Here is a 19,356-nt window from a genome sequence, read left to right as displayed (position 1 = left end):
TTCCTCATGTTTGGCTTGCACTAATGGTGGCATAATTCTTGGTGCCCCATCTACTGTCACAGAATTATTCTGCTTTCATAAAAATGTTGATTCTTTTCAGGCAAGATCACCAAACATTCAGCAGAGGTGACAGCGTTCATTCAAGATATAAATGTTCGACTTGCAAACCCGCTTCCACTGTAGAAAGGACCGCAGACTGCAGGGGTTCTCTCCATTTGTTATCCTTAGCAGCAAGCATTGAAAGGTCTGCAGAGGTGAACAGCAATGTCCCATGCCAATGTAGCATCTCAATGTTGTAATCTATATATGTTGCATTATATGATTCCTGCCTAAGAATAGAATCCTGGTCCATCGCTATTCACTATAATCTCCTGACATTTTACACCATACTATTTCACTATTCCTTTGATTAATGTTGCCTGATCTTTATTTCCCCCAGTCATGACTTTCGCATTAATCTCTGTCATTTCTCTTGTTCCCATTTGCAAAAATTTACGGTTCAATGCCACTGATGTACTAAAGAACTACGTTTATTTTTATCAATATTTCCCACGTAGCATTTCAAAAACAAACTTCTTCTCTGTAAAAGAGTTTCTAAGTCTCCTTACATAAATGGGACAAACTATTTCATGGTATAACAACAAAAGCACCATCTTCACTATTGATTTAATTGATAGGAGTTTATCAGCTACTGCAATAAGCTTGGAATAATGAGGTAACATTGCAGCTCGACTTTGAGAGCCAGACTTTTCTACTTCTGTCAGAGTTAGCCTTTTAATTGAAATGGATAATTAGATTTTATGATATACAGCAAGAAATTGTTCATTTAGTGTCCACAAAGGCACAAGACCAGCCAGCATCTTTTTTTTTAAAATTCAGACTCACAACAATAAAAAAAAAGAGAAAATATCTAACACAGCAAATACGGATATCAATGTACATTACCCTGTACTGACATTGGTGGTAGTTTATCAAACGAATCCAGTCTTTCCCAGGAATACGCTGGGATGGGGATAGCTTCTTTTGAACTACAAGTGAGCGTAACATCATTTCCAGCATCAACAACTCCTTGAAGTCTACATGATGGGATAGTGGGTGGCACTGAAAGAAGAGAATACAAAACATCAGTCTTAAGTAGCATGGTTACAGTATCACTTTAACACCACCCATTGAAACTAATGAGAAAACAGGAGCAAACAGGTCTCATATCACCTGGGAAATACATATATTATTTATCAATTCTTCAACTCCTCTAACTTCCACAAGGAATGCCACATGAACACTGTTACATGAACACAGCAAACAAAAGCAAATTATATCTTTTTTACTCAACATTTATTAAGTTCCAGAAATGTGCTCCCATTACATCTGAATCTCAAGTTAGAGACAGTATTCACCACTCAAAGTTCCATAACATTGCATGATGCTCCAATAATGTTTTTGGAGAAAAAGTGTGCACAATTCATACATATCTCAGTCTTCACCCAAGCAATGGGCTCAGTCATGTACTGTCATCCTGACTTCTGACTTTACCTCGACACAACTTTTAGGTTCATTTGTGGTGTGGCACGATATACTAAATTCTCAAATTAAAAAGATGTTCAAGAATCCTACCACAGTTTTAAAAATATTGAACATCACACCACAATATATTCTTTCTTTCAATGAGGTGATTGATTAGGGAGGTAATAATGTGTGTCCAAGGGATTAACCGGTAATAAAAGATAAATGATGGATGCTAAATCAATCAAAACAATAGGCATCATTTTGGCCCTAATCTGGGGGTGAAAACCAGGGCATAATAGATCTATCTCACTGAGCAGAAGATTTGTCAGCGCTATCTTTTAATTTTAGATGTGCTGAGAGGGTAGTTCAAGATGATCAAATCCTCTCTCTCTTCCCCTCAGCTCCCCATACCTGCAGCGAATGCAGTTCGTTCCAAGCCAAAGGGTCTCCTGTTGGACCCAATGGCTTTGAAAGCCCACCCAGCAGCCTTAATTGTACAGGAAGCTTACCCACTAACCAACAATGTAAGCAAAAATCACTGTTGGGTGAATATTGTTTAATATTCAATTCCTCTCGCAATAATAAAGTCAGGAAGTTTCACTGCAAGGCATTGATGAGATCACACCTGGGGAACATTGGTGAGACCACATCTGGGGAACAGCTTATATTTTTGGTTTCCTGATTTGAAAACAAAAAAGAAAATTGCTTTTGAAACATTTGAAATAAGATTAGCTTGTCTCACTTGTGTGATAAAAGGCTTATTTTGTGAAGAAACATTAAACAGGTTTGACTCATACCCATTGGAGTTTAGAAGATTGCAAGGTGATCCTACCGAAACAAGATTTGGGTCTTTTTCCATGATGTATGGCTCAGAGACTGGATTAACTAGATACCGAGAGGATGTTTCTTCTTGTGGGAGAGACAAACTAGGGGATCGAGTCAAAGAAAGGATAAGGGGTCTTCCTTTTCAGACAAAGATGAGGTGTTTTCTTTTCTCCCCATCAGGATAGAAGCACATTATGAATTGTGGAGTTGGCAGACAAATCTGAACACCTAGAACAATCAGGTGGATCATCAGTGTATGGGGATAACAATTTCACTTGAAATCACAGGTCCACAATTATGTTGATTGAAGCATATATATTTCTTAGAGGTTTATTAGAGTGTGGAAACTTCTTCCCCAGGAGATAATGGAGACTGGGTCTTTATATTTATTCAAGAACAAGTTAGGTACATTTTAAATGGACAAGTGAGTCAAGGATTGTGGGGGAGAGTATGTGCAAGATTTGTAGGAAAGTGGAGCTGTGACCACAATCAGATCAGTCATGATCTTACTGGGCAAGCTTTGAAGGGTCAACAAACTGAATCCTGCTCGCAAATCCATCCAACATGGAGCCAGCACCCACATTTCAACACTCAGGATCCTGACCCATAATGGAAAATCTTTCCCCATGGACTGTATCGTGTCGCAGGTGCAAACATTCTGCATTCAGGATCTCAGCAGAGCAACTAACTGGTAGGACATCAGGATGGCAGCACATGGTGAATTCTGGTAGACCATTCTGAACACCTAGAACGATCAGGTGAATCCTCAGTGTACAGGGGCAACAATTTCACTTGAAACCATGAGTCCACAGATATGTGATTTAAAGATAATTGCATATTAATTCCATGGTACCCCATCCTCCTACTATGCTTGTCACTAGTGAAGAGATGAGTTGCAGATGTAATGGATCTCTGGTGTACCTCAGAAAAATATCACCATCTTAAAGAAAAGGCTGGTTAATTGATGCTGCACTGTTAGCATCAGTTAGTTTCCCGCTGTTACCAAAAGCCAAAAGAAACATCTGGGAGCAATTCAAACACTTCTTTAATATTTGTCAGGCCACATTTGATCACACTAACCAAAACTGTCCCCAACAGTCTAGGAGACCTTGCTGCATGTTTCTATTTATAAAGCCAAGTTTGTATACTTTCATACCAGACATCTCAATTTGTTCTGCCACCTTCAAAAATAATTGAGCCCCAATAAACTGATGTCCTTGACTTCTTGCACATTTTCCAAAATTGCACATTTAGCTTAGATTGCCTTTCCCCATTCTCCATACCAATATTGTTATTTCTTCTCTGCATTATATTTCATTTGGTTCACGTTGTACATTTTAATAATCTTTGTTCTGCTGAGACTGTTTCTATCCTCCTTAATGTTTACCATATTTCCAAACTTTGTGCTCTCCAAATATCAAAACATAAAGAATAACAGTGATATGAACACCCATCCCTGTAAGATACTATTGCACACTCCCTTCCAGCTTGTAAAGCAACCAACAGTTCTCTTTGCTTTCTGTTCCTGAACCAATTTTATATTCGCACAGGCATCGCCCTTTGTTTTCTATGTGAACTTCAATTTTGATAACATACCTACCAAGTGGTACATCATCAGACACATGTCGAAAGGATATCGAGACAACATCAACTGCGTGACCATCCATCCTCTCCATTTCCGCTCCAAATAATTCAATCCAGTTCTTCAAACATCATTTCTGCAACAACCTGTTTTCATATTTTAATCTGTGCTTTTCCAGTGTATTCATATTTCTAAACACTTCTCAACATGAACCAATGTTTGGGTCACTAGGCTGGATTTGACCACTCCCCTTTGTTTTGAACAAAGCTGTAACATTTGTAATTCCTGAATTCCGCTTGCCCCACTTCCAAACCGAAGAAGATTGAAAGCTGTGACTGTGATAAGTTATGATGGAGGATTAGTTTCTAGTAGATAGATGAGTTACATTCAGTCAAAAAGCTGCCCCCATCCATATCTATCTTGTGATAGAATGATATGAGGTATTATACAAGATGCTGGTAAGATTTAGTGGCAGGACATCAATACTTTACCAACCTTTATTTTCTATTGCATTGACAAGCTGTCCAATTTGGACACTACAAATCCTTCCCTTAATATTTAATTGGGCTCTCAGCTGTCTCTTGACACATTCAGAGATCTAACACTGAACCTGGGAGGATGTGCTTCACTGCACCAACAACAGCACTGACAACATTATACCTCAAATGGCACTGCAGTGGGTCAGCAAGCCTCTGTCAATAGATTAGACAATTTCTAACTAAATAGTAACAGTTACCTTCCGACAGCAAAATGATTACCTGCAGTATCAGCAAATATGGTACAGTTCCTAACACATTTCAGAAATGAAAGCAGTTGTGAAATGCTGTGTGTACCAATATTGAATGCACTGATGTACTTGTCATTAAAATCATACTTGGCACTGCAGGAGGTGGGCTAGCAATAGTGCTCCCTTCCTAACACTACACTAACACATCTTTATTGGTCAGCAATTCCTTCTTTTAAAGCACACTGTTGAGTGCAAATTCTGGTTACCAAATTCAACTTGGATGTGTAACAGATTCCATTTTTCCACCAAAAAGCTGAGCATTGGAGATGCTGGAAACCTGAAATAAAAACAGAAAATATTGAAATATATCACAGGTCAGGCAGCATGTGCATGGACAGCAACAGTGTCTGCATGTTTTCAGGATTTTCTGTTTCTAATACAGATTTCAAGCATCTGAAACGTTCTACATTTTGATTAATATCTAATTCCCTTCCACTCCTCATCCAGGATTGTCTAGCTTAGAGATTTGCTCTTCTCCCTAGCAGTGTTTCTGTTAGACTCCTGAACCCTTTCCACCGTTAATAATTTATTATTTCTTGGCTGGTGTTTGCATCCACTCTATTAGAAGCCATCCTTTGACTCTGGTGCACACACCCACCTTGCTCAAAACTTATTACATCTCTACCTTTTCCCTGTTTTAATCAAAGATCACCAACTTTAAATAATAATTGTTTCTCTCTCCACAGATCCTGCCTGGCCTGTGATGTATTTCGAGCACTTACTCTTTTTGTCCCAACATTTCCATACGGTTACGGAGAGAGATTTCACTTGCCTATTCATTGTATAAAAATTGTGCAAAAGGATCTTTATGCTCATCTCCACAATTTCACTGTAAAAATATAATGACCATTTTTATAACTAGGAGAAACAACTTCACGGGAGTACCTGCATTAACCTTAAGAAATCAAATCAAAAATAGATTTTTGAGTAAACATTTAATTGCAGTTCAGAGGGTAATCATGACAAACCTTTGGCTAAAGACTGCATAAAACACTTGCTTTATTGACATCAATTTCTCCATTTACAGGATAAATTCTGTCGAGCAGTGAACTATCAAGTATCCTTCACGTGTTTCCCAGATAAATACTGCGTCGCAGCAGCAATGTTTAAGCTCCTAAAGCATGCTGACATTTTACAATTCTGTATTTATGATGTTATTTCATGCTTTTTTCAGAATGTTCCTATATCTGGGTATTCAAAACTAAATAAATGCTTTCATAACCATACAAACAGGCCTTGGGAGAACATGTAGATGAAATAGTGACTTCTAACTGTGACTAAATAATTGTCACAACAGAAGTTAAATAGAGGAAAACTACCAATGTGACAACAAAAGCACCAAATATTGACAAAATTTTATTTTCTTTTATGATTTTTTAAAATCACATTATGGAGCTCTTGGATCACCCAAGTCCTATATTTCATGTCGAAAATGAATAATATAATCTTAAGCTTCTATTTCCATTGTGCTTGAAATAACCAGGAGAATGAACACAGAGCTCCCTCTCCTTAGATCTTGGCCTCAGTCAAGAGATGCCCACACCCAATCCCAGATCATATTGAGGAGTCAAGACATAAAAATGCCCAACAACTATATAATTCCTACTCAAACATATTACTGAGTTTTAGTATTAATAATTTCAGGATATATTTTTTAAAAACTACATCGGCGTGAAATAACAACCTACAGCTGTCACCCACTCTCCCATCCCCATCACACACAAAACAGTCGTTCATAAAATGGAAATTGATTTTCTTGTTTTTTAAAAAATATTTTAACAATCAGAATTTTCATAACTCTCAGGATGGATTGAAAAAACAAATTACCACTGAAACAAGTAGAAACCTATGTGTTACTGGAATTAAAACTTTACAGGATTAAAGAACCTTTACTTGTGACCTTTCAGAGTGAGAATGAAAGGCAAGGTCACTAAAGCTCTCCTGCTTAGCAGCATGAAGTGGAAGCACAAACTTGAACAGATTACCAAATGTTGCAGGGCCATTTGGAGTTCACAGCTAGTGAAGGACGGAGTGTAGGAGGAAAAGGAAGGGAAAGGTCAAACAGAGAAAGCGAAGATTGTGCTGAGCTGAGTTCCTTTTAGCAGCTTGTAACAGAAAAATAAATATTCACATGCATGTTTCTCAATCCAGAATGGTTCTTTTCTAAAAGATGCCACAATCAGGAAAGAGGAAAAAAAAATCAATTTGGAAAGCAACCTGTGTCACTGTCATTACATCAACAATATCACCTTCAATGCAGCAAGCCTCATTCATCACAACTGTTTTACTGTATTAGAGTTGACCACAGCAGGAACAGAATTATGGATAATGTCTCTATTTCACCAGGATTGCTTTGAACTTGCTTCTTTAAATTGAGGAATAGGCAATCTGCTACTGGTGAATACCATTTTCTGAAAATATTTTGGCAGATGCAGATGCATTTGTATTATGCCTATCATTGTCTGCTGGGTATTTGGAATGTTGGGAACTGGCAGAGCTATCAATGGTTTCTTTGAAGGAAACCTTTTGTTCAATTACAGCATTACTGCAAGTGTTTGGATTTTTTTCAAAAACAAAAAGACATACTGTATAATGTTCAGGGCCAGAAGTACCCTGATGGTCTATACATATGTACAAAAATGGGTACCATCGTACTTGTGGATGTACAGCATTAGGTGGGTCTGGAACCAACCAATTTTTCATTGAAGGACAGAAACATTAGAAACTGGAGTAAGCCAATTACCCCCTCAAGTTTGCTCTACCTCTCAATTACATCATTGCTGATCTGTACCTCAACTCATTTTCCTGCCTTTACTGAAATACCGGATAGGTAAAAACAATGACTTCAGATGATGAAAACCAAATACTGGATTAGTGGTGCTGGAAGAGCACAGCAGTTCAGGCAGCATCCAGCGAGCAGCGAAATCGACGTTTCGGGCAAAAGCCCTTCATCAGGAATAAAGGCAGTGAGCCTGAAGCGTGGAGAGATAAGCTAGAGGATGGTGGGGGTGGGGAGAGAGTAGCATAGAGTACAATGGGTGAGTGGGGGAGGAGATGAAGGTGATAGGTCAAGGAGAAGAGAGTGGAGTGGATAGGTGGAAAAGAAGATAGGCAGGTAGGATAAGTCCGGACAAGTCAAGGAGACAGTGCTGAGCTGGAAGTTTGAAACTAGGATGAGGTGGGTGAAGGGGAAATGAGGAAGCTGTTGAAGTCCACATTGATGCCCTGGGGTTGAAGTGTTCCGAGGCGGAAGATGAGGCGTTCTTCCTCCAGGCGTCTGGTGGTGAGGGAGCGGCGGTGAAGGAGGCCCAGGACCTCCATGTCCTCGGCAGAGTGGGAGGGGGAGTTGAAATGTTGGGCCACGGGGCGGTTTGGTTGATTGGTGCGGGTGTCTCAGAGATGTTCCCTAAAGCGCTCTGCTAGGAGGCGCCCAGTCTCCCCAATGTAGAGGAGACCGCATCGGGAGCAACGGATGCAATAAATGATATTAGTGGATGTGCAGGTAAAACTTTGATGGATGTGGAAGGCTCCTTTAGGGCCTTGGATAGAAGTGAGGGAGGAGGTGATGGGCGGCACGGTGGCACAGTGGTTAGCACTATTGCCTCACAGCGCCAGAGACCCGGGTTCAATTCCCGCCTCAGGCGACTGACTGTGTGGAGTTTGCACGTTCTCCCAGTGTCTGCGTGGGTTTCCTCCGGGTGCTCCGGTTTCCTCCCACACTCCAAAGATGTGCAGGTCAGGTGAATTGGCCATGTTAAATTGCCCGTAGTGTTAGGTAAGGGGTAGATATAGATGTAGGGGTATGGGTGGGTTACGCTTCGGCGGGGCGGTGTGGACTTGTTGGGCCGAAGGGCCTGTTTCCACACTGTAAGTAATCTAATCTAATCTAATCTAATCTAATCTAAGGTGTGGGCACAGGTTTTACAGTTCCTGCGGTGGCAGGGGCAAGTGCCAGAATGGGAGGGTGGGTCGTAGGGGGGTGTGGACCTGACCAGGTAGTCATGGAGGGAACGGTCTTTGCGGAAGGTGGAAGGGGTGGGGAGGGAAATATATCCCTGGTGGTGGAGTCTTTTTGGAGGTGGCGGAAATGTCGGCGGATGATTTGGTTTATGCGAAGGTTTGTAGGGTGGAAGGTGAGCACCAGGGGCGTGAAATACCGGATAACCTTGTTAACATAAGTCTATCTGCCTACGTTAGGTCTTGAAAGCTCAAAACAACCTAGTATCCATTGTCTTATGGGAGAGAATTCAAATTTGTGTAAAACAGTATTTTCTGATTTCAGTGACTGAGTGCTAACGTTCAGACTAATGTGTCCTTGCTCTTGGAGTTCCCCATGGCTCAACTGGTCTGAAAAAGATTTTGTACAATCTATTTAATTTCATTCTATCGTCTATAATTTTGCCCAGAATTATCTTTTGCTTTTGTGGAAAAAATGAATAATCACAGTGCCAGTGTATTATAGCCCAGTCGACAAAGGCAGAGGAAAATGGCTCAACAGCACCCTCTAGTGTATTGCTTCAAATCTAACATTGTAATAAAGGTAATACAGTAAATTAATTCCAAAAGAAAACCCTGAATCATCTGTGTAATACTGCATTTTCCTCCATGGTTATATCAGGAAAACACTGCAGTTTTTTGCTGTAAAAAGCTATAATATTAAAAGAAACAAAAAGTAAGCACAAAGGACTTGCAATTCTGGTCTCCTTCCTATCAGAAGGATGTTGTGAAACTTGAAAGGGTTCAGATGTTGCCATGTTTGGAGGATTTGAGCTATAGGGAGGGGCTGACTAGGCTGGGGCTATTTTCCCTGGAGCGTTGGAAGCTGAGGGAAGACCTTTTAGAGGTTTATAAAATCATGAGGGGCATGAACAGGATAAATAGACAAAGTCTTTTCCCCTGGGGTGGGGGAGTCCAGAACTAGAGGTCATACATTTAGGGTGAGAGGGAAAAGATTTAAAAGAGACCTAAGGGGCAACGTTTTCATGCAGAGGGTGTTGCAAGTATGGAATGAGCTGCCAGAAGAAGTGGTGGAGACAGGTACAATTGCAACATTTAAAAGGCATCTGGAAGGGTATATGAATAGGAAGGGTTTAGAGGGATTTTGGCTAAGTGCTGGCAAATGGGACCAGATTAGGTTGGGATATCTGGTTGGCACGGACAAGTTGGACCAAAGAGTCTGTTTCTGTGCTGTACATCTCTATGGCTTGCAGCAGAATGCAACTTTTCGTAAAATTCGTGAAATCATGATCAATGTGTAAATTACCTTAAAAATGTGACTTAAAAATTCACGGTAATATTCTTTAATTAACTGGTTCAGGAAAATGATCTAATCTTTTTCACTCTACATTGAGCTCTCCAAGGAGCAAGTTTTCACTGTAAGGAAATATTTTATTTATGGGGGCACAAGATTTTCAACCACCAATCATGGCCTTTAGACTTGTTGCCACCTCTTAAGGGCTTCAAGTATCTGAGAACTACTTTACAATTAAACTTTGGGGCCAGATTCAGGTGCAAGGAAGATGGTAGTGACAAAAACGAAATACTGCAGATTCTAAAAATCTGAAAAAAGAAAGAAAATGCAGGAAAAACAAATCTGGCAGCATCTGTGAAGAGAGAAACAGAGTTAACACTTTGGAGTGCAGTATAACTGGAGCTGACCCAACTGGTATGGTCATCTCCCTGGTAGCACTTACCAGAACTCTAGCTTTCCTCCTCAGAACATCATATCAATGCAATACAGAAGGTAGCACCAGACTGCCCAGAAACAAGCTCCAGGGATGGAAGCAACAACAGCTCCATGCCATGATCAAACTGCTTGAAAGCAGAGTATCATCCGTACTATGAGTTTTGTGAAGAATTTGACCCGTCAACGTTGTAAAACATCCCAATGTGCTTTATTGGAGTGATAGGATTGGTTTAAACCATGAAAAGGTGTGAAAATTTAGGCAACGGTGGGACTGAGAATCAACACTAGTCATTGAGTGATCAGGAGTTACTGAGAGTTAGGATAAGGTCAGGCAAACTTTGGATGAGCTCAAGTTCATGGACAGTGGTAATAAGAGGCTGACCAGGAGGGCACTGGAACATAAGAGCCTAGAAAAATCAGAAATTTGACAAGAATTTCAAATGGGACACGGTGGAAATGGAGAGGTGCAATCTTATGGAAGTGAGTGTATACTTTACGTTGAAGAGGGTGAAAAGTCAGAAACTTAATTAAGGATCAAATGGAACACTAAATTGTGAACACTATTTAGTCTGACAAAATCACCAGGTTGGGATGGTATTGGTGGTTAGGGATTATTGGTTTTGGGGCTCGGGCACCATTCCCCATGCTTTTCCCCACCCCCGCACACTACCCATTGTCAGCCACTGCTTGTCCCCATTAGCAGTAATTCATTCCCCAAACTGAATTTTGACCATTCCTTTGTCTGTATAACTCTTTTTCTCTCCCTTTGGGCTCTATTTCCATCTAAAGTTTAGCCTCCACCCCTGCAGCTGCAGCCTCCTCTTCACCTCGCCCGACCCCCAACCCCGTCTTCTGTATAAAAACTATCCTTTTGTCTAGCTACCATCAGTTCTGAGTACTGTATCCAAACCAGTAACTCTGATTTCTCTCCACAGATGCTGCTTAACCTGCTGAGACTTTTCAGCAATTGCTGTTTTCATTGATTGCTGTCTTTGGTTCCAAGGTTTGGAACCAAATTTTATTAGTAGCGACTTCATGTCAGCCAAGACTAATTAGGAACAGGCCATATGACACCACAAAGACAGAGAGAGCAAACTGCAAGGTACAGGTGGATGTCATCAGCTTACATATGGAACTTGACATTTGGTTTTTATAAATTGAACCTTTACCTTTTAGTGACCACACTGGTTGTGTATCACTTCAAACATTCTTTAAATACTTCCCGTTTATCTTTAAGTTCAACTCACAAAGCAAAGTTGAATTCAATTTATTTCTTATCCCTTCAAGTTTGCTTTACTTATACATAAAGCCTTGGTCTTTCCCTTTTTCTCAAATCAAATATCAATTTCAATCAGATTATTGTCACTATTCCCAAGATGTCCCCTTACTGTGAGATTGATAATTAATTCTAGCTCATAACTCCTCAGTAAATACCAATTGCTTTGACAATTCTAATACATATTGTTCTAGGAACCATTTTAGAAATGTATTTTTAAAATTGTTGTTTGTATTTTACAAACTTTTGTTTGAACTGTTATACCACATGCAGTCTATGAAAACTGAAGTGCTCTAGCATAACAATGTTGATATTGTTCTGTGTTTTCGTGTTCTCTGCATGTTCCCTTCGATTGGAATGTAGCTAATCTAACCCCTCTATTTCAAAAGAAAATCAAGAGTAAAAGAGTGAATTGTGAACTGGTTTGCCTGACATTAGTCATAAGGAAAATGTGAGCTCATCATAACAAATTTAATAGGAGAGCACTTGGGAAAACAGTGACAGGATTGAACAAAGTCAGCTAAGATTTACTAAACAAAAATCATGCCTGACAAATCTATTGGAATTCTTTGAGGATGTAACTACAAGCACTCCCTAGGTTGCAAACAAGTTCCATTCTGGTGTCTATTTGCAAGTCAACTCTGTGCTAGTTGGAATACTTTGCAGGACAATGTAAAGGAGCCACTCATAAGTACATGAAATGGTAGAATGTTGGATCTTCAAAATTACATTTCTTTCTGAGATCACATTTGCAAGGACAAGCTTTCATAAGTCAGAAGTTCACAAGTTGGAGACCCCACAGAGTAGAGTTGATAAAGGAGGGCCTCTGAATGTGGTTTACTTGGACATTCAGAAGGCTTGTGATAAAGGTCCCATATAAGAGATTAGCATGTCATATTAAAGAGCATGGGATTGGGGACAATGTACTGACAGGGACAGAGAACTAGTTGGCAGACTGAAAAAGAAGAATAGGGATAAATGAATCTTTTCTTGCGTGGCAGCCGACGACTTTCAAGGTACCACAGTGATCAATGCTTGGATCTGAGCTATTCGCAATATGTATCAGAGATGTAGATGAGGGAACTAAATGTAATAGTCCGAAGTTCGTCAACAACACAAAGCTGGATGGAAGGCAAACTATGAAGGTGCAGGAGATGGTTCAGTGTGATTTGAACAAGTTGAGTGAATGGGCAAATGCACAGCAAATGAAGCACAGTGCGGATATATGTGTGGTTATCCAATTTGGGAACCAAAACAGAAATGTTTTCATCTGACATAGCTTGCTGAATCTGATCTCATTGACTGCGTAGCAGATGGGAGATTAAGACTATCTTCCAGTTCAGATTCAATCAATACTATGCACATGCAGGTCTAACAGGAACATCTTTGCTCTGAGTGAGGCTTAGAAGTCATGTGAGACCTAGAAGTCATGTGAGACCATCAAAGATGGTCATTTAGGAACCTGGTTTATTTTATTGTTCACAATCATATCCATGAGATTGTGACAAATAGATGTTGTAGTCATGAAGGTGCACTCAAGAAGTTTTAGACACACTATATCTGACAGCTTGTGCTCACTATGAACAAGGAAGTGCTTTCCAAACATGCACCAATGAGATCACTGTATCTAGAAAACTAGAACACAAGTCTCTCTTTCAGTGTTGCTGTTGTTAGCCTGAGTTTTCATAAGGCAGCAAGTGGGACTAGTTTAGTTTGAGAAACTTGGTCAGCATAGTCAAGTTGAACCTAAGCGTCTCTTTCTGTGCTGTCGGACTCTATGACTAAATACAAACACACAAGGCAGTCATCCTGCAACCTAAATGAGAAAAAGGCTCCAAGGTTTTTCCAAGTTGCATTTCCTTCCAACATGATGAGCTTTGAGAGGTCAAAATATTGAAGTACATATTAAGAGCGTTTTGCAAGATTCAAAAATGGTTTGTTTTTTATTCATTCATTGGATGAGTGCATCACTGGCTCGCCCAACATTTATTGCCCACCCCTAACTGTCCAGAAGGTAGTGAGAGTCAACCATATTGCTATGGATCTAGAGTCATGTATAGGCCAGACCAGGTTAAGATGGCAGTTTCCTTCCTTAAAAGGTAATCAGTGAATCAGATGGGTTTTTCTGACAGTTGACAATGGATTCATTGTCATTAGTAGACTCTTAAGTCCAGACTTTTAAAAAAAAAAATTGTTGTGGCTGGATTCAAACCTGGGTCCCTCGAACATTACTAGGGTTTCTGGAGTAACAGTCCAGCGATAATACCACTAGGCCATTGCCTTCCTCAGGGTGATCTTCCTGTCGTGTATATGTATGGTGTATTTTTGAGGAATTATCTTGGTCACAAAAGTAGAACATTTGAGGATGAAAGATTTAAAAGAATGCAAGACACATTTGTAAAATGTCTTTATTTTACAGGTAGATATCTTCTGTACCCTTCTAATTTGGTAGGAGCAGGTTTAATACCAACTGATAAACAGACTGAACTGAAGAAACTGGTTTGGTTCATATTGACTTGACACTTCCTACTGGTGAAAACATGACCACATTTCCTCATCAATGCAGGTTTGTCTCATGTCCATGCTTAGCTCCTCTGAGAAATGTGATATTATTTGTGACACAGAAACAACCTAGTAGATTCTCAATGATATAATCCATAGGTTGTTGAACTATGCCCTGTTTTACAGGTAATCCAAGTGATAATCTGAGTTTCTACTGATAGGTATTTTAAAAGAGGTCAGTTCCATTTCCATCAGAGAAAAGCTTTTCATCCCATTGAATTTAGAAAAGTGCTTGGCATCTGGAAACTTGTACATTTTTATGATACATTTTTCAGTTGCCCTAAATGTATACGTAGACTGCCATCTTTCTTCAATGATCAGTAAGATGCTCAACTTTGCAAATTTTTTTTATATTTGGAAATCAATTGTGGTTTGAGCCTGAATAAGGATACTTAACTTACAAGACGACTTGATACTGGGTTGAGCATACTCTTTCTGTTTTAAAGTTGCCAACTGCATCAAGCTAGTATGGGTTAAGGTTAGTCAGTGATGCTAAGACTCAATGCAATGGTTTGGAATCTTTGGTGCTGGAGCTGATGGGTTTGTCACCTCATGGACTGTGATAATATGTCAATCTGCGCACACTGGCAGACTAGTCACCCATCTGTTTCAATGATGCAAAAGCTGTTTCATGTGTTTATCCTGAGGAGATGGATTGGCACATAAAATGGATAGTTCCAAAGCATGAGATGTCAGACATAATGTAAGGAGTTGGGCTGTCTTGTGTAGACTGCACCTCATGTGCCAGGTTCCTGAGTATCTTGTATAACATGGTTTAAAGGGAGATACTTGCACTGGTACCAGTGTCAGTGTCAATTTTGGCATACAGTGCAATTTGTATATTCCTTTTGGATGAGGATAAAATCTTCAACCTTTATGATGGCACCAGAACAATGCTTTAAGTTTGCCTTGTAAACCACACAGTAAGACAGTACAAGTCTGTACACCAGCTGAGGTCACTCCCTGAAGGATTCTCCTTCACATGCTGCAGTAGAGAACTGGGTTGAACTTTGGGTTTCTCAGGGTGATATAGGCCAGTATTTAGATAATTTTAAACCAGTATCCTCTTGTGGAACATAGCTTGTATATTTCATGAAATTCAGGACACCAGTCTTGATGGGAGAGACAACTTGACCTCTGAATCTAAACTGATTGATAGATGACTGTTTGGAATAAGCAGTTCCGCAACTTTTATGATAACACCTTTTCACAGCCTTTAGCATCCATTTAATAGCCATAGGCTAGCTTTGAATGCCTACTTAATGCCACTGTGATGTGGTTTGTTTAGGTTTCTATATATTAGCCTGCATACCATATTCTACAGATAGTCAGATATTTGTTGAATAAGATAGCGATGTAAATAAACTTCAAGCTATTTACAATGATACATGTTACAGATGGAGATAGTCTGCATTCTGTACTTACTGCTGCCACTGTACATTGCACACGTATAGCTGACTACACTGAATCCATTACACAGACAGTGATTGCAGGCAAAGCAGGTACCTTTACATTGGACTGTCACTTGTCACAATGTCATGTCTTTACAAGGTACAGGGCTGGCTGCCCTGGCCATAACACAAACTTTCTAAACATTTTAGATCTCGGAATTAGTTTATGTTAACAATTATGCCCAGATTGAAGTCAGGTCTTCAATTATACCGACAGTACCACAACCTTTCAGGTGAAACGTTGATCAGCCCACCCACTTGCCGACAGCCTCCTGGTGCACCTGTTTCTTCACTATTAATATTTTATCAAGTAAGATTCCATTAGGGATTTAGTCCCTGGCTGCATTTCTCCAAATGTAATGGAGAATCTAAGTGAGGGATTCCTGAGAAAAATGGAACTGGAATTTTGCAAAATCTTAGCAAATCTTAGTTCCAAGAAATTTAAAAAATCTTTACGTGTAATTTCATCTTCAGCAGAATCCCTTTAATGGAAAATGTGCACCTTGATGTGCACACAACTATACTAGACCATCATTTGAAGGAGACATGGAAAGGTAGTAGCCATGGGAAATAGGACAGTTCGTGTTATCATGTCCCAATTTTTCAGTGAACATAATCCGCCACAAAGTGGGCACTTCTTCAGCTAGAGCTGAAACGTGCGAGAATTTCTCGCATAGCAGGAGCCGCCATAAATTTCTTTTTGCACCCATCCAGAACACTGCAGGCTTAAAGTGATCAAAAATTGGCAGCTTCAGATTTATTTATAAAAGCATAACTTTTGCCCACTATTGCAAGATGCTTGAATTTTAATTTTAATAAAGTAGCATCGTGGACATGAAATACTACAAAATCTTTCTCAAGCATGCCAATTCTTTTCTGTGTACGAGTACAATTTCATCATGATTGGAGTGACTGATCTATAGGTTTGAAACTAGAACACAAATAAAAAGCATAAGAATAAGAACAAAAGTGTGTGGAATCTTTGCAATTTAATGTCTGTTGGATGCTGATCCAGATAATGGCATTTATAAAAATATAGGAAAAAGGAAAAGAATGAAGGGAGGAAGGAAAAGTTTGCATCTAAAATGAGAACCTTCTATGATCTCAGGATGTCCACCTGATGTGAAACCTGTTGCACTTTAAGGAAACAAGGCAACCAATTTATATTCAGCAAGATACCACAACTAACATTCAGATAAATGATCAGTACTTTTTTTAAAAAGTGATTTTGGTTGAGAAAGCAGGACTGTTGAATTTATCAGCAGGTCTGGCAGCTTCTGTGAAGAGAAATCAGAGTTAACATTTCAGGTCGGGTGACCCTTCCTCAGAACATTAATTCTGATTTCTCTTCACAGATGGTGCTTTTCCAACAACCTCTGTAGCTCTTTTGGTTTTTATTGTTGAATTTATATTCAAGTCCCAGATAGAATATTCATAAGATTGTCTCTCAGGGAGCTCTAACTGCTCCCTTCACATTTTACACACGTGATGACTAACAACTGGAAACATGAAAAAGATCAATGAATTTTAAGGATTCTTTGAAATTCAGATACAATGCCCATCCATTGTATTTGGGATCAAAGCAATAACTGTATCTAGTCTACAGATGTCAAAGCTAAATTATACATTATAGTGATCTTTATTTACTTCACAAAAGGGAAATACTCAAGTATCGACGCATGTATTAAAATTGTTGAAGCAAAGAATTTATAATCATGCTATTGAAGTTGTACACATTCCGATCTTTAAAACCAATTTTGCCAGCGAAGGTGGCATGTTCCGTATAATTAACATTTGACTAAAAGCCATTTCTACTTTCCATTTTGGCAAATGGGACTAGTTTTGTTTGACAAACCTGGCCGGCATGGACAAGTTGGGACCAAAAGGTCTGTTTCTGTGCCATATGACTCTATTTTGAAATGTAGTGAAGATAGTTATCTCAAACAGCACATAAAGTAAGAGCATGAATTTCAATGGTTGTCCAAACGTATGGACTCCCCCTCTTTGTAGTGATGTCACTTGAGGCCAAAATGTCTGCTCATCACCAGAGACCACCACAACCACAGGAGCAGGAATACCCCCTCTCATACTGGGAGGGGGGGACATAAGACTACTACTGCACCAGAACAAGCCTGAAAGAGATAAAGGTCCCAAGAGACATTTCAGAGAAAGAAAAAGCAATGAACTCGGCTGCAGTCTGCTATTTACAGAAATCAAGAGGTATGACGATCTCTCCTGCAGGTCTTTTGTCCCACTAAGTGGTTCCATGTGATGATACAAAGCTGTGAAATAAGACGAAAAGCTCCTGCTACCCATAAGTACATAAATACAGCAGTCAGGGAAAGGTGACCAGAGGTGATATTTATGGGAAATCCAGTTCAAGGTGAAAAATGTAAAGGCCTTCTCATCCAATTGTGTTTTTTTTCTGCCATTTCCCCTCCAGTTCTGAGCAAGATAATGGATGGAAAACCAATGCACGCTATTTAATCTTAATTGCTGCATTTTTCACTTTCAGTTGCCATCTTTTATAATTCATCGACATTCAAGTCATCATGCTTCATAAAATAAAGCTTTGGTTACAGTATTTCAAATATGACAGTGCTTAAATTACAAAATAGAAGGTGAAAGTGCAATATCTTGATACCCTTACATTATAAATACAGTGTTCAGTGAAATGGATAACCCAGTGTTACATAATCAAATTTGAACACAATTTTTTAGTGTGGATTAACATCAAGTGAAAGTAGGATTGAAAATGGCAGTCTCAAGTTGACCTATAACCTTAAAAGCCAGTCTAGAAAATAAACCTTCAAGTTAGCAATATAGCCTCAATTTGACCATTCATTTTGTCACTGAAGGATCACGGTAATTTGCAGCTTTCATCTCTTTGGAATATTGAGCAATTGTGTAATAAGGTGGATCGACTGACTTGACAAGTCGTACTGTCATGTGTGCACTTTCATGGTAACTGGGAGGTAATAACCCTTGCACAGTATGCCAAAATTATATCTTATGCATTGCATACAGGATCATAATCTCAGAGAAAGATAGGAGAATAAATAACATACCTAGTACAGACAGTCCAAGAATGCCTATGTTCCTCTCTCCTCTGTCAGGCAGATTGTTCACCAAGCATTGGTATGTCCCTGTGTCTGACAGTTGTGTATTATTAATGAAGATGGAGGCACTTGTGCTTGGCATAGTGACAACAAATCCGACACGGGAATTAAACTGGGTGGCTCCACTAATTACCTGGCCGCCCTGGTACAAAATTACCTGTGACAGAAAAAGAAGGAATAGAATATGTTGCTTTTAATTTATTGTGACCATTGACCAATTGCAACAGTGTCACATACATTTACTTCATTTTTATCTTATTAGAACACCTGAGTTTTTCACATAGAATAGATTATCAAGAGAGCTATGTACCTGTGTGTTTGTACAGGTTTCAGCAACACAAGAGGTCCCATAGTGCTTCACCTGATCAATGTTAATTTGAGGTGCCCAGAGAAGATATGTTTATTTACAATCAATATGACATTTTAACAATTTTACAATTTCTTGAATCCTCTTAATTATCAGAGAATGTACAGGTTCTGTAATTGTACAAATTCCTTTCAGGCACTTCGACTGAAATTTTGGTATCAAAATTACCTTTTCTTTGTTACTGGAGCTATAGCC

At 39.4% G+C, this 19,356-nt stretch overlaps 1 protein-coding gene across 5 annotated transcripts in view; it reads right to left on the bottom strand.

The window, feature by feature from the left end:
* igsf11 (immunoglobulin superfamily member 11) overlaps window positions 1-19,356 on the bottom strand; it is a 183,490-nt gene that overhangs the window by 33,843 nt on the left and 130,291 nt on the right. For 4 of the 5 annotated variants that reach the window (XM_072585044.1, XM_072585045.1, XM_072585046.1 and 1 more), the window contains exons 3-4: window positions 18,744-18,951; window positions 946-1,101 (exon numbers count right to left, since the gene is read on the bottom strand). In XM_072585044.1, the coding sequence (XP_072441145.1) occupies window positions 946-1,101; window positions 18,744-18,951 (364 nt within the window). The remainder of the gene's footprint in view (window positions 1-945; window positions 1,102-18,743; window positions 18,952-19,356) is intronic. The other variant, XM_072585048.1, reaches the window with a different exon arrangement.

This window comes from Chiloscyllium punctatum, chromosome 15 (genome assembly GCF_047496795.1).
Source record: "Chiloscyllium punctatum isolate Juve2018m chromosome 15, sChiPun1.3, whole genome shotgun sequence".
In the NCBI taxonomy this organism is placed as follows: domain Eukaryota; kingdom Metazoa; phylum Chordata; class Chondrichthyes; order Orectolobiformes; family Hemiscylliidae; genus Chiloscyllium; species Chiloscyllium punctatum.
This window is presented reverse-complemented; position numbering and strand designations above follow the sequence as displayed.